This window comes from Psammomys obesus, unplaced genomic scaffold (assembly GCF_907164565.1).
Source record: "Psammomys obesus unplaced genomic scaffold, mPsaObe1.curated_primary_1811, whole genome shotgun sequence".
Classification (NCBI taxonomy): Eukaryota; Metazoa; Chordata; class Mammalia; order Rodentia; family Muridae; genus Psammomys; species Psammomys obesus.
This window is the reverse complement of record NW_026585609.1, coordinates 6,773,591-6,788,908: the sequence shown is the minus strand read 5'-3', so window position 1 is coordinate 6,788,908 and position 15,318 is coordinate 6,773,591. Positions and strand designations below refer to the sequence as shown.

The 15,318-nt window shown below is 45.7% G+C and overlaps 1 protein-coding gene across 2 annotated transcripts in view; it reads right to left on the bottom strand.

Annotated features, from left to right (window-relative positions):
* Positions 1 to 257: 257 nt before the first annotated feature.
* Positions 258 to 15,318, bottom strand: part of Mansc1 (MANSC domain containing 1) — a 30,809-nt gene continuing 15,748 nt past the window's right edge. For both annotated transcript variants that reach the window (XM_055610856.1, XM_055610847.1), the window contains exons 2-4: positions 11,805 to 12,121; positions 7,728 to 7,868; positions 258 to 2,078 (exon numbers count right to left, since the gene is read on the bottom strand). In XM_055610856.1, coding sequence (XP_055466831.1) covers positions 1,168 to 2,078; positions 7,728 to 7,868; positions 11,805 to 12,024 — 1,272 coding nt within the window. In that variant the 5' untranslated portion in view covers positions 12,025 to 12,121 and the 3' untranslated portion in view covers positions 258 to 1,167. The remainder of the gene's footprint in view (positions 2,079 to 7,727; positions 7,869 to 11,804; positions 12,122 to 15,318) is intronic.

Sequence of the window (15,318 nt, the reverse complement as noted above, 5' to 3'; positions counted from 1 at the left end):
GGCTCTGTGGAGAGTCTAGGCTCCATGAGACACTGTCTTAAGCAAATAAATAACAAAAAACTAACTTATCATTGTCTCCATGGTGGATTAATATTCTGCTAAAATTCTCCCAAAGGAACTTCTTTGGTCATTGACGGGAAAAGAGAGGTTGTCATTTTTTTTTTTTTAACATGGAACACATATTTTCATCATTTCATCATTTTACCAGTGGGAAGAAATTGAAAGCTATCCAGCTGGCCATGCCACTTAGAACAATATTGAGTAACAAGAGATTTATTCAAATATTTAATTGGAGAGAAATACATCTGGAATGAGTTTTATTGGAATTCATATAAAAAAGAAAAGAGCATCCATTAAAAACTAGTATCAAACAGTTGCCATGATCTGGAATGAGAAATTGTAATGACTTGCAACTCAGATGTCCTAAACTTATGGAGTTTTGTTTGTTTTGTTTTTTAATTTAAAGCCAGATTCATGTTCCTAGTTTATATTCAAGTGTACTTAATATTTTATTTAGGAATTATTTTTAGCTACTATTTTACAAATAGATCACACAATAACTTAACCTAGTTTTTAAAATCCTTTCTATTTTTCTTAAAAACAAAACAATACAAAACAAACAAACAAAACCCCAAAAAGCCAAACAAACAAAAAGAAAGTGGTTGGGCTCGGGTTGTGGCTGAGGGGTAGATTGTTTGTTTAGCATGCAAAAGGCCCCGTCCTCTAGTGCTGAAAAAAAAAAAAAAAATCCAGACATGGACCAGGAGTAATGCCTTTAATCCCAGCATTTGGAAGACAGAGGCAGGGGGAATCTCTGTACACTAGAGGCCAGCCAGTCTACAAAGTGAATTCCAGAACAGCCAGGACTGTTACCTGTCTCGAAAAACCCAAACCCAACCCAAAACAAAACAAGCCAGACATGTTAGCGCAATCCCTGAACTCGGGAGCCAGAGACAGGAAGATCAGGAGTTCAAGACCAGCCTAGGGTGCTACCTGAGCCTGTTTCAAAAGGAAAAGAGAAAGAAGAAAAGTAGTGGGGACATTCTTCAAGATACAGTTCCTGCTGACATGGGCTAGGCAGAAGGAACAGAGGTGCATTTGGCAACAAGTTCTTAGACAAACTAAAAAAAAAAAAAAAAAAAAAAAAAAAAAAAATCTAATTGGTCTTTAGATGTCAACATAGATCCCATTGATCAGGTAATCAAGTCTTGAATATCGTTTCCTGCGGAGGGATTCTACCAGCATCCTACCCAAGAGGACGAGGCCTATAACTAGGAACAGAACACCCGAGAGGAGGGTCCCAATGAGAAGCCACTTCTCAAAAGAAAGGCCGCGCTGGTTTTTCGGACCCCTGCTCAGGGTTGCGCTGTTCACCACGCTAACCCTCCCATTCTCCCGGGAAGCAGTCTGGTTGGTTACGGAAGGCTCTGGCGTTGGCAAGGGAAGCACGGCAGGGCCCTTCCCGTGCCCTGTGTCCGAACTCAGCTCGGCACCTGCTCGAACGGGCGCTGTTTCTAAGATGCCTTTCGAGTCTGTACGAGCCTGAAAGACGGTAGTCAAGGCCGCCTGGTGTGCAACCACGCGTGTAAAACCTGTGGTCACGGGGGCTGCTGGGGGCTTCGAGGTCGCAGTGGTGAGAGGCGGAGCTGTGGCGGCCACTTTCTGCTGCAAAGTCACGGGTGTCCCCGGAGCGCTGGCCGACGGGAGCGCAGGCCTCAGAGTGGCTGAGACCTTCTCCGGGGAAGCATCAGCTACGGTGGTGGGGGAGGTCGTCACCTTTCCAGGGAGCGGAGGAGCCGTTTTCAGGTCCGAGGAAAGCTGTGAGCTCTGATAATGGCTTTTTTCTCTGTCAACAGGGAGCTGTGTGCTTGCTTCGTCAGTCTTGGTGAGTTTCTGCGCGTGAGCTGAGGCCGTGGGCTTCTCAGGAGACACACCTCCCCAATACAGGCCGGTGGGCTTTGGGTAACCTGTTCCGGGAGGGACCCGGGGAGTGACTGCTGATGGCGTATGGCTAAGCAATAGAGATTTCTCTTGTATTAACTTTTGGGGCTCTGAATTAGCTGTGGTCTGTGGAAAATCTGAAAGGATAAAGAAAATAAAAAGGAGAGTCAAAATGTCTATGGTAAGGTATGTATAAATTACAAATGTTTAGTATGTCCCCAAACTGTTATACTTGGTGGCTGTGGTGGTTAGTTTGTTGTTGCTGTTGCTGTTTTTTTTTTAAACAACTTATAGAAACCAGCGTCAACTGGCAAGAGGAAAGCACAATTGAGAAAATGCCTCCATCAGATTGGCCTGCAGACAAGTCTGTCAGGGCATTTTCCTGGTCAATGATTGATGTGGGCAGGCCTGGTGGTACCACCCGTGGCCAGGTGGTCCTGGTTTGTATGAAAAAGCAGGCTGAGCCAGCCCTGGAAAACAAGCCAGTGAGCAGCTTTCCTCCGTGATGTCTGCATCCCTGCTGCCTCCAGGTTCCTGCTTTGGCTTCCCTCAGCCGAGGGGCGGCGATCAGGACACAGCCGTGAAATAAACCCTTTCCTCCCCAAACTGCTTTTGGTCAGTGTTTCATCACAGAAATGGAAAATAAACTAAGATCGAATGATTGGCTGACAGCTCTCTCTCTGTGTACGTACGCATGTATACACTCATGTATACAACCTGGAAAATGAACAGAGGGCCATCCTACATGCATGTATAAAACAGAAAAGTACAAATTGCTAAACATCATAACAATGTCTCTCTACCTCGTGCTGTGGGTTGTTTCTAGCCTGTTGGGACAGAAAAGAAGAGAAAGAGGGGGTGAGGGGGGTAGGGGGGTGGGGGGGTGGGGGGGGGGGGGGGGGGGGGGTTGCATCGGGCTGACTGAGGAACAGGTGGGAGCGACAAGGAGAGAAGCACCACGAGGAGGGTTTGGGGAGATAAAGGTAGCTGAGGGCTGAGGCGGGGCAGGGAGGGAGGGGCCTCTGTAGCCTAGGCAGGACCCAGGACTGGCAGGGAAGATGCCAATGTGAGGCAAGCATTCCTGCAGACATGCCAACTGCCAATGAGATGGGTAATCATGGAGACAGATGCCCCAGCCTGGGCATGGGACAGGCGGGAGAGTGATAGAAGCCATGGGGAAAATGAGGAGGCCACCCAGGAGACTCGATTCAGACTTTCGAAGCTTGGAATTAATGCAGCAAACGCCTTAGGTTATGAGTATGATGTTTGCAATCGTAATGCCCACGCTGGATATGAAGGGTGGGGCTATCCAGACCGGCTTCTAAGGTGGGGATCAGGGTTTTGCTCCGAGCCTCACACAGCTACCCATCACAGTTGGGACTGGAAGCTTTGTCAAGGCAGTCAAGCGCAGGGAGGGACGATTTGAAAGGCTCCGTATTCACCCCGCCACTGTTTTGCTAGTATGAGAACTGCAGGTCGGGGCAGGAGTGTAGCTCGATTGATAGTGCGTTTGCACAGCATGCACAAACCCCAGCACATCACGGGAACTGGGCACGGCGGAACACGCCTGTAAGCCCAGCACGCGGGAGGGAGGCGGAGGATCAGATGTTCAAGGCCCTACGCTGCTACACAAAGAGATCAAGGCCACCTGGGGGTGCATGATGCCCTGTCTTGAAAAAGAAGAGACACAGGACAGCAATAGGACGGGAAGAAGTGCAGGAAACACAAGGGGTGGGGGCACAGTCCTCTCTCCGTTTCTTCTTTATGTGCCCTCCATGCTGGTTTCTGAAGTACGCCTCTCATGTCTCCCAACAGATCCAGAGGCAACTGCAGAGGGGTGACAGCTTCTCACTAGTCCTCACACCTTCCCACGGTTCTTATTTATTTATTTATTTTACACTTTAAACACTCATTTATTGGGGTTCCGGGAGGACCGAGCATGTGTGTGGAGGTCAGAGGACAACTTATAAAGCCTGCCCTCTCCTTCCACCATGTGGGTCCTGGGGGTCAAGTTCAGGTCATCAGGCCTGGCGGCAAACTCTTCTACCCACTGCTGGCCCCATTTTATTTTTTTTTGGAGACAGTCTCACACAGCTCGGGCTACTCTTGAATTTCATATGTAGTCAAGGCTCATCTTGAACTCCGGATCCCCCTGCCTTTCACCCTGCTGGCATTACAGGCATCCATCAATCATCCCACCAGACTACAAGAGCCTTTTAAACAGTCACTCAATTGATCTGGGATGGGGTTTAACACCAATGGCCAAATCCAGTCTCTTTGTGTGGCTTGCAAGCTGTGAATGAAGTTTATGTTTTTTTAAAAGGCTGAAAGTAACCAAAAGAATGTTTTGACATTCGAGAATCGTATGCTATTTGAGCTTTAGTGCTCTTCAATCAGGTTGAACTAGTGTCCAGCACGCTCATTTATTTATGTATTCCCTGTGGCAGCTTTTATACTATCAGGTCAAAGATGAATGGCTGTAATTGGTTGTGTATGGTCTGAGTGCTTTCCACCACCGGCCTCCAAAACCTAACTACTATTTGCCACTAGACAGAAAAGCCGTCGGACACATGCTCTCTGCTACTGGGTGTGGTGATGCCTATAATCCCAGCACTTGAGAAGTAGAAGGGTCCGTACTCGGCCACATAGTGAGTTCAAGGCCAGCCTGATTTACATGAGACTCTATATCAAAACACTTCAACTCCCGCCACCCAATAAAAGATCTGGATAATTAAGCTTTTTTCCTCCAACAGCACAGACAGATCTATCTTTCTCTCTCTCTCTCTCTCTCTCTCTCACTTATTTATTTTTTATTATATATTTTATTATATGTATGCTAAATGTATATTACTGCAGGCGATGTCACAGTCATAGATAGCATCACCATCTGTGTCATAAGGTATTTAGTAAAAATGAGGACTCAGGGGCTGGGCATGTAGCTTATATCACGAATGAGGCTCCAGGGTGGAGCCTCATAATCATAGAACAAACAAACACACCTCATCATGTTTCATTTTAAAGTATAAAAAAGTCACATAGATGGCTCAACGGGACTGCCAAGCCTGGCCTGGAAAGCCTGAGCTTAGTCCCCTGGACCTACATGGCAGGAGACAATCAACTCCCTCAAGTCGTCCTCTGACCTCTACCCTAGCACTACGGTGAGCACAGCTCTACACACAGTCTCTCTAAATAAATAAGTGCTTTAATACAATTTTAAATAATATTGTAAAGTAAAAAGAGAGCAAGTGAGAGAGAGAAAAATCAAGACTGTTTAGCTAACTGACCTGCAGTCTGTATGATATTCTAAGTCAGACATGTCCATTGACAAGAACGACCAAAACAGCTGTTTGCTTTCTCAAGCTTGTGCGCTCAGCTATAATGAAAAGCAAGCACTCGTCCCGTTTGATAAGATACATGTGTTGGCAAAGAGCCTAGACCCACACAGAATCCTCCACACCTGCCCCTCCCGCCTTGCCCACTGCTGTTTGCACTGGGTGGGGCTTTCTCTTCGGACATAAGCCATAGAGGGATCTGGGAAACAGCCCTGGGCCTTCACCTCTTTAAAGTTTCATTTTTCAAGGGATTTCACTGAGTGAAAAGAAAGAGAGAGAGAGCCTATTTCTTGGAAACAAGCTAAGCAAACAGAGTTCCAATTTATTGGATTTCTGAATTCTCCCATTCTTACAGTGCTTGGTAGAAAAGACGCACTGCAAAACTATTAAAGACAGATGAACGCTAAGCTGCAGCGCTTTTACAGCCTGAGCAGAGTCCACTGTCATCTTTCAAAGTGTCAGTCTGTAAATATTAGTCAGTTGGTTACAGGAAATAAAAGTTCCTTCAGAAATGAACCACCAAACAGATATTTACATTTCAGTTCAGACAGGATAATTTATGATCAATGGAACAGTTCAACCCGTAAACGCGAGTAGATTTATAAATAGAATTAGGAACATAACTTGTATACATCCTGTAGGAATAAACAGTCCTCTGCATGTGTCCCGGTCTGGTGTCAGTGCAGGGAAAGGTCCTTCAACCTGCTCTGTGCTCATGATGCCCCCTGGCGGCAACCCCCAGAACAGCCTGATTCCAGCTCCTCCACCTTCTTCCTATTCTTACAGGGTCCTACGTAGATGGGCCCGCTTTCCTTTCCTCTTCTCTCCGTTGGCCAGCATCTTTATCCTCTGTTTCTCCTTCTATACATTATAAAAGTTATAAAAGCAATAACTCTACAGAAGTATTGTGAAAATCAGAAAACGTGCAGATCATTCAAACAATCTGTGATTTCTGTACCTGTTTAAGGAAATGTTTGGCACATTGGATTTCCCTGGTTCTGGTACAAAATTCAGGAAAACCCTCACTCAGGAGACAAAGCAGTCAACATCTGGGTGCCCCAAGTAGTTCACTCCACAAACTACTTCACCTTAACAGACGAGAGAGAACCCTTCACTCTACTCTCTCTCCTGACTCTAAAACTTGCTCTCCTCAAAATCCTACAGTTCACAAATGGTGGCCCCGCCTACCTAGATGTTCAGTTCAAAAATGAAGATTCCGCCTCCTTGTGTCCATTTCTCTGGCCTCCAGACAGTCCTATCGATCTTACCTCTTTCTACCCGCTTCACCGTCTCCCCAAGACCTTGCTCTTCCTACTGCTCACCCCACCAACCAGTTTTTCCATTGTCCCTCTCCTGTGGCCTCAGGGTAGTGCCAAGAAGAGCCACCAGTGAGCTTTGAGAAGTCTCCTTAGAGACACAATGGAAGCACACAGCCCTATTCCCTGCACTGTGGAGACAGAGGTAGGCAGACCTCTGTGAGTTCTAGACCAGGCTAGACTGCATAGCAGGTTTCAGGCCAGCCTGAAGACCCTGTCTCAGGTTGTCAGGCTTGCACAGTAAGTGCCTCTACCCTCTAAGCCTCCATACTTGCCATATCACACTAATAGTAATTTTTAAAAAGACATCACAGAAAATGCCTACCTAAAAACTTCCCACTGTGTGTGTCCCTTATACGCCCGCAATAAAACCCTTGTCTTCTGGGTGACGAATGCACCTGTGACCTGGGCTCCCTGCCTCTGCACACCATGAACTCTGCACAGCTTACTGTGCCTCTGGGGGTTCAGAATGAACATTCGCTCTTCAAACATTCCAAATCCATTCTGCCTAAGGATTACGGTCCTGGAAGATCTTCCCCAAATTCTCATTCTGGCCCCTGACTTTTCAAGATCTCATTCTAGGGGTGGCCGCCTCACTGCTCACCTAATTGAGGGGTCCCCTTGGCGATTATTCTGTTGGGTCATCTCAACTCTGTGCCTCACCCCGTGACTCCTCTAAATTCTTCTCGACAATACATTATGGTCGTCACTTCTGTCAGTTTCCGACAGAAGAACTGTGGTTTTGTGCTCAGCACTCCATCCCTGGGGTATAACATTCGTGCTAATGCATAGGAAATGCCAAATAACATTTGTTACTTATTGAATAAATGAACAAATAAAATATTAATAATCAACGGTTCTCTTGTAGGCTAGCCTGGGCTACCTAGGAGACTTTGTATTTTTAAAAAAGAAAATGTTTCGTAACAGACCCGTGCAATTTAATAATATGAAGGTAAAAACAAAATAAAAACACTGCCGGATGCTATTATAGGAAATATATATTTAGGTATAATGAATTTCAAATCACGAAATATTTATGAACTCTTCTGGTTCTTTAGGCCCTTACAGAAAATCTTCCACAGAAGCCAAAGCTTTAAATAATTCAGCCACAAAAGGAAAAGAACAATGCCTTCCTTACCTCTGATGAGCCTGTAGCTCACAAGGCCCTTTGCTGGCTTCAGTGGACAGGCTTCCTCACTGGGACAGAAAAACAGGTAGCAGTTGGGCTGTCTGTCTGGCTTCCGGGTGTCGAAGATCATCAAATTACATGATTTGTCCCCTGCAATGAAAGACTTGTAAGCACAATTTCAAAATAGAACTTTCTACAGTAGGGAAAGCTGGAGGAGCTTTATTTATTCAGAACCTTTGTTCACTCTGCTCCTTTCCTGAGTCAGATCACTTCCTTTTCCTTAGTCTAGTGATTTAAAGTAATCTCAAAAGACAGACATTGGATGGGTTTATAAACCTGAGTTAAGGTAATCTTGGAAAAGCCATCCAGATGGTTGTGAGCACCATGTGGGTTCTGGGATTCAAACCTGGGTCCTTTGGAAGAGCTAAGTGCTCTTAGCCACTGAGCCATCTCTTCATCTCCCCAAACCAACGTTTAGCATCACACTTAGTCTCCAGAGATAAGTCTTTCATGTGTTAAAGTATCTTTTAGGGGCTAGTGGTTTGAATCCTGGCTCCTACGTGACACTCTCAACTCTCTGTAATTTCACTTCTAGGGGATCTGATGTCCTCTTCTGGCCCATACACACAAAAATAAATCCGGAAAACAAGAACAACCAGCATGTTTTAGCTAGGTGTGGTGGTCCAGGCCTATATATAACCTCAAGCACTCAGGAAACAGAGGCTGGGGGAGCAGGAGTTCAAGGCCATCCTCAGCTATAGTGAGTCTAAGGCTGGTCTGGGCTATGAGACCCTATCTTAAAATATCAAACTCTGTAGCTGGGAAAGAAGAATCAGCCCTTGCCAGGATTCTACTGTTTCTTCCCTCCGTTACTCACTCAATCCGGGGCAGCCCTGCCTTTCCTTTCCCGACAGTGTGATACCCGAATTAGCAGCAGCATTAGCGAAGGTTAACATCATTGTCAGCTTGGTAGGTGTAAGATACACTTAGGAGTTCGTGAAGCACACACCTGGCTGTGTCTTCCCAGAAAGGATTAGCTCAGCGGGGATGACCAGTATTGACTGTGAGGGCATTGTCCCTCAGGCTGGGAACCCAGATGGGGAAGAACTAAAAGCTGGACAGGTGGACCGGGTCTGCAACCTCAGCACTTAGGAAGCCAAGGCGGGAGGGTCAGGAGCTCCGGGTCATCTACGGCTACATCATGAGTTTGAGGCTAATTTCAGCCTATATAATACCCTGCCCCAAACAAAAGCTGGACATAGCTGGACATCTTGAGATCTCAGTACTCAGGAGGCGGAGGCAGGAGGATCACCACAAGTTCAAGGGCAATTTAGTCTGTACAGTGAAACACTGTCTCAAAAATGACCCTACGAAACACTTTACATGAACTAGAAATCCTATCTGTGAGGACTGAGTGCTGGATGCGTAGGTGTTTCTTGGCAACATAGGAAACCAGGCATTTGTCCCCAATTCCAAGAACCGAGGGTTTTCTACTTATTTTACAGTGAAAGGACTCACACAGCTTTCCCACTCATAGATCTTAGTTTACAGATTTTGAACTTTCCCCTCATTTATTCAGCAGTTAAAACTATGGCTTTAAAGTACTTTGAAAGTTTGACAATCATCATAGACAGTAGGAAAATGCACATCGACACACAAAGGACACAACATTTCACCTGTGTTTTGGGGTTCTTGATCTACCACTTTATTTAAAGAGCCCCAGAAATGACCATGTTAGTTCACTTCTCCCATTACTCGAACAAAATAGCTGCTATAAACAACCCAAGGCAGGAACACTCTGTTTGAGCCCACGGTGCCGGAGGCAGCACTCTAGGCTGGTATCCAGCATGGAATGGAATTCACGATTCCAGGCATGCATCACCATGCACACGTCTATGTCACATACATGTTTATCTCAACACGTCTATGTCACATACATGTTTATCTCAACATGTGTAAAACCAGAGTTTTAGTCATGGAGCTATCGAGGCTTCTACGTCAACATTATAGAGAAGGAAAAAAGGTAGGAATTTACGTTAAATCGCTCTGCTCTCTAAACCACAAAGCATGCTGTCCAGTTTGAGGTCATCAAAAGGCAACTTGTATGTGGATGTCTAGCACAGGGCCTCTTCCCACACCAGTTCTCCACGCCCCTGACAACCACCGGATATCCTGCAATTCAATTCAACCACTTCCGCATCCAACCAGCTGCGGTTAGCACCAGACTCTATAGGTGTGAGGGTTCTGTCCTGCTAAGCCTGCTGTCCTCTCAGGAGCCGGTGGCAGGCGGCAGGTCTCAGGTTAGGTAACTGTCACTGAACTACAAATTCCGAGGTTGCCACAACCCTGGCCCTCCCGTTTGATAAGTTGCTAGTACGATTCAGAGAACTCAAGGAATAGTTCCATTTACAATTACATTGGAAGGCGAAGGGCATAAATCATTTGTTTTTGCACTTGTCCTGGCTGTCAAACCCAGGGCCTTCCCTCCATAAACTATACAGGATACAAATGAACACTTGGATGAAGGGGAACATAAGGAAAGGTCTAGAAGGGTCATGAGTGCAGAAGATTCAGTCTTCATGAAATGATGCTACCTTCCTACCACACAAACATGTTCACCTGCCTACCTGGAAGCTCCCCAAACTTCATCTTTTAGGGACCTATATGGCAGCTCCATTGCATAGGCATTGTCAATTAAAGTCCCAGGCCCTTTGTTTCAATGTATTCCTCCCTGGAGGCTAGGGCACAGGGCTGAACGTTCCAAGTTTCTGACCAGGGTCTGCTCTTTCTGATGACTAGCGACACCTAGACTAGCCTGTGGGCCTGTTACGTATTCCCAACTAGCATAAGTGAGTTGTAAGTGAACAGGACTTATGATAATGAGACTTGCCCCTGTCACTCAGGTATTCCAAGGGTTTGGGAGCTCTGTGCCGAAAACACAGGACAGCTCGTGAGTAATCCCAGTGACTCAGAAGGCTGAGGCAGGAGAATCACACAGGCAAGGCCTGGCTGGACTACAGAATGGGCTTAAAGTCAGCCTGACAATTTAGTGAGACCCTGTCTCAATTAAAAAATAAAAGGGTGGGGGCTGGAGGGGTGGCTCAGCAGTTCAGAACACTTGATGCTTTATGGAGGACCCAGGTTTGGTTCCCAGCACCCACATGGCAACTCACCTGTAACAGTTTCAGGGGGTTTGATGCCCTCTTCTGGCCTCCACTGGCACTGCATGCACATGGTACACATACACACATTCAGGCAAACAAATCAATATATATATATATTTAAATATATATATATATATATATTTAAATAAAGGGCAGGGGAAAAGGCTGCATGGGACAGCACTTGCTTAGCATATATGTACATGAAACCATGGGTTCTCCACAGTGACAGTGCCACCAAGAAAAAAGGACCTGAGACAAAGACTGCACAGACTTTCCTTATTCTGCAGCATCGTAGAAAGAGAAGGGCAAGAGCAGACACCTGCCGCAGTGCCTCACCTAGTGTTGCTTCGTGATCCTTGATGGTGAGGCTTTCCCATTCCATGTCCTAACTTTAGTGCTTAGCCAAGGTGTAGCATAGTCAACAAAGTTAACATTATTTCTGGTAGAGAATTCAGATAGGGTCATGGGCAGAACTTAAACGTCCAGCTCTGCTTAAACACATACTTCTCTTTTTGTTTTTTTTTTTTTTTTTTTTCAGATTTAAAGCCTGAAACGTTTGAAGACACTGGTTTAAATCCATGAACCTAGGCTTTCTTCTGTGTCACACGAATGCATCAGACTAAATAACTCCCTTCCCGATGAGAAAGATGGCTCACTGGGTTGCTGTGTAAGCCTGGTGACCTGAGTTTCTTTCTAAGGTTTTCTTCTATAAGTTCCCTTCCTAATATACATACGGACACACTTATCAGCAACTTTAATACAGCCCCGGGGGAGGGATGGTGGGATGCATTTGTGCACAATTCCCCAGTAATTGTGTCACTTGTTGTTCAGCTCCACTGAGAATCACTGGCGCAGGCTAGCCAGCCACACCCTCCAACTACCATGTCACAAAAAACACAGGCCACGGCTGGCCGTTACCTACCTGCTATGTTGTGTGTTGAGCAGCAGGCACTGATGCAGTCTCCGCGAGTTGGGGCATATGTGGGCTCGTTGCCTCTGATGCCTTTCGAGAGGGACAGCTGGATGTCAATGACAACATCCTCCAGACTCTCTGTGAGGCAGTTCTGACCAGCAGACAGCCTTGGTGTCAGGAGGCAAATCACCACCAACGCGTAAGCCAACCTCTCTCCCCTGAAGACCATTCTGAACTCTTGCTTAGTCCTGGTCTCACTTCAGAGGTCAAGGGTGACCCTGCTGGTTTCAGTTTACTTCGGGAAGGTTGTACAAGCTGCTTTTTCTCTAAAACAAAACAAAATAAAACAAAACAAAACAAAAATAGAAACTCATCAATGGTCCTTGGGAGGCTGAAGCAGTATGGGCTACATAGTATGAGTTCTAGGCCAGCCTGGGCTACATAGTACATTACCGGCCAACCTGGACTACAGTGTGAGACTGCTCAGCGGATAAGAACACTTGCCAAGTCCTACCATGAGGGCAGGAGTTGGGATCTTAGCATCCATGTTTGGTGGCTCACAAACTGCCTATAACTCCAACTCTGCTGGGCATTGACTGTGCCAAGCAGCTCACACACGGTTTCCTCTTTAATCCTATACCCGCCCTGAAGAAAGCTGCTTCTCCTTAAATACCAAGCGAGAGGCACACAAGTCTCATGACCGAATTCTAGAAAATGGCTGGTTAGAATGGAGAACATTCTGGCTCCCATAAGGGAAAGGTTAGGGCTTTTTTTTTTTTTACATCCCCCAAAACACCAAAGTCCTCTACCCGAGCGGCCCATACCTGTAACCAAACAAAAGAAAACACACATCTCTAGAAAAATCAGACTGTGTCAAATACCAGCTTCATGGGTAAGCTGGTTCTTTAAGGGAAAAATAAATGTTAAGTTGGTGGTACTGTTTGGGGGCGGTAATGGAAACACTAGGATATTCAGCCTTGCTGAAAAGGGGTACATCACTGGAGGTGGGCTTTGACAATGTATAGCTTTGTCCCTCTTTCTCCCTCTCCTCTACCTCTTCTGCTTTCTTCCTGCCCTACTGTGTGTAGGTTAAGATGTACTCAGCCAGCTTCCTGATCCTGTAGCCATGCCGTGCCTTTCTGGCCATTATAGATTCTCCCTCGGGAATTAGAAGCCAAGATAATCTTTTTCTTCTGTAACTTGTTTGTGATCGTGGTGCTCCACCACAGCAATGACAACAAAAAGCAACCAATGCGGTGTGCACGATTCCACACGTGTGTGCAGAAGCCGAAGAGGATATGGGGATCGTGATCTAGCACTCTCTGGCTTAGTCCCTTGAGCCAGGGCTTCTGCTGACCCTGGAGCTGGGCTGGCTTGCTGACAGTGCTCCATTCCTCCGCATGCCTGGCACTGGGGTCACAGGGATGCATGGTACGCCTGGCTTTTTACGTGGGTACCGAGGATTCAAACTCACATTGTCAGATTTGAGCAGCAAATGTTTTACCCACTGATGTATCCTGCCCCCAGCTCTAAATTTCTGCTTTCTTTAACCGTTCTTTGACCAGGATTCTCCTTGGATAATCTCAGGAAGCGTAGGCCCTCTCCTGAGAGAAATGCTCTAAATGCATAAGGTGGGCCGAGAGTGCAGAACAATGTCAGAAAACCTGCACAGCACACCTTAAGAGCCCATTGGAAGACGGTTATATTATCAACATTGCTTTCAGGAGCTTTGGATGTAACTCAGGTGGCACGGGTCATAAAGCAGCCACTAGAGGCCCTGGGTTCGGTTCCCAGCACAACATACACAGGGCCTGGTCCCACACACCTATAATCCCAGTCCTCGGGAGATAGACAGGATGATCAGAAGTTCAAGGTCGTCCTCAAGGTCACACATAGCCAGTTGGAGACCAGCCTGAAACTCATAAGACCTTGTCTCAAAACCAAACCAAACAGGGTCTTTTCTAATGTACCTACAAAACTAATGAAAGAAATCACAGATTAGGTAAATGGAGAGGAAGTCCATGTTTACGGTAGGAAGATTATTACTGAGATATCAGTTCTTCCCAGTATCATCTATAAATTCAACCCCAGTAAGTAACTGTGGATATCAACAAAGTGATTTTAACAATTAAACAGAAACGCACAGAGACCTGGGAGAGTCGGTCGGCACAATAGTGAAGAAGGAGAATGCCCACAGGCCAGCAATTCCTGATTCAGTGCTTACTAGAAAGTCACAGTTATCAAAAAAAAGTGTACTGTAAAAGAGTAGACAAATAGATGAATAAAAGGGGATATAGTCCAGGAGGCCAAACACAAACAGAGACAACTAATCTTTGCCAAAGGTGCAAAAGGCAATTCAGACACAGTGTTGGGGCCTAGAGAGATGGCCTCTTTAGAGTGCTCTTCTTGTAGAGGACTAGAACTTGGTTCTCAGCACCCACCCCTAAGGGGCTCACAGCCACCTGTAAGTCCAGTTCCAGAGGCTCCACCATCCTTTTCTAGCCTTTGCACACATGTGTTCATATTTATACAACCACATATAAACAAAAAGAAACTAGATTTTTTTTTTTTTTTAAATGGTGTTGGAACAACTGGACAATCACAACCGTTGGGGGTTGTTGCTGGCCCTTAAGATCTGGTTACACCCATGCTTGTTTTGTAAACCTATCTAAGACACACCTGATTGGTTAATTAAACAGCCTATACCTGGGCACAGCAGAATAAGGTAGACATGGCTAAGGTTCCCCAGCTTCAGGTTCAAGAGAATCATGGGAGACAGATGGACAGGAAGAGAGGAGGAAGGAGGACGCCACGATGGGTTAGTGTGGAGAAAGAAAGAAAGAAAGAAAGAAAGAAAGAAAGGAAGGAAGGAAGGAAGGAAGGAAGGAAGGAAGGAAGGAAGGAAAGAAAAGAAAAGAAAGAAACATACATGTGGGCCTAGAGGAAGGACTCCAATAATGTCGAGAAAAGGCCCAGATCAAGAACACAAGAAAGTACCATGGGATTATGGATGGAAGGTAGACCAGATGAGGAGGATTAAGGTGGATGGCATTGGATGGGGGCGGGGAGATGGATGGTAAGGTTACAGAGCCAGGGCAGGTGAAATATCTGGCCAGCCCAAGGTAATAAGGCAATTATAAAAACCTGTCTGTATCTTATTACTTGTGACAGCGGGTTAAATAATACTGCCGTGATAATCTTAGGGCAGATAATAAACATTGTACAGACCAACACTCTTATTTTCTACAACAGCAAACCTTTTAACTTTCACTGCAATGAACTCAAATGGACCACAGATGTAAATGTGAAACAAAATCTATACCATTCCAGACAGTAACACAGGAGAGAAATCTTCATGATCTTTGATTGATTAAAGGATGTGCTTTGAAATACAACAGCAAAAGATGAATCCCTTAAAAGCGGATTGTTTTTTACATTTATTTTCTGTGTATGAGTGATTAGCCTGCATGCATGTATTGAAAGACCCCAGCCTCACACTAAGTTAAACATGGCTAACGCCATT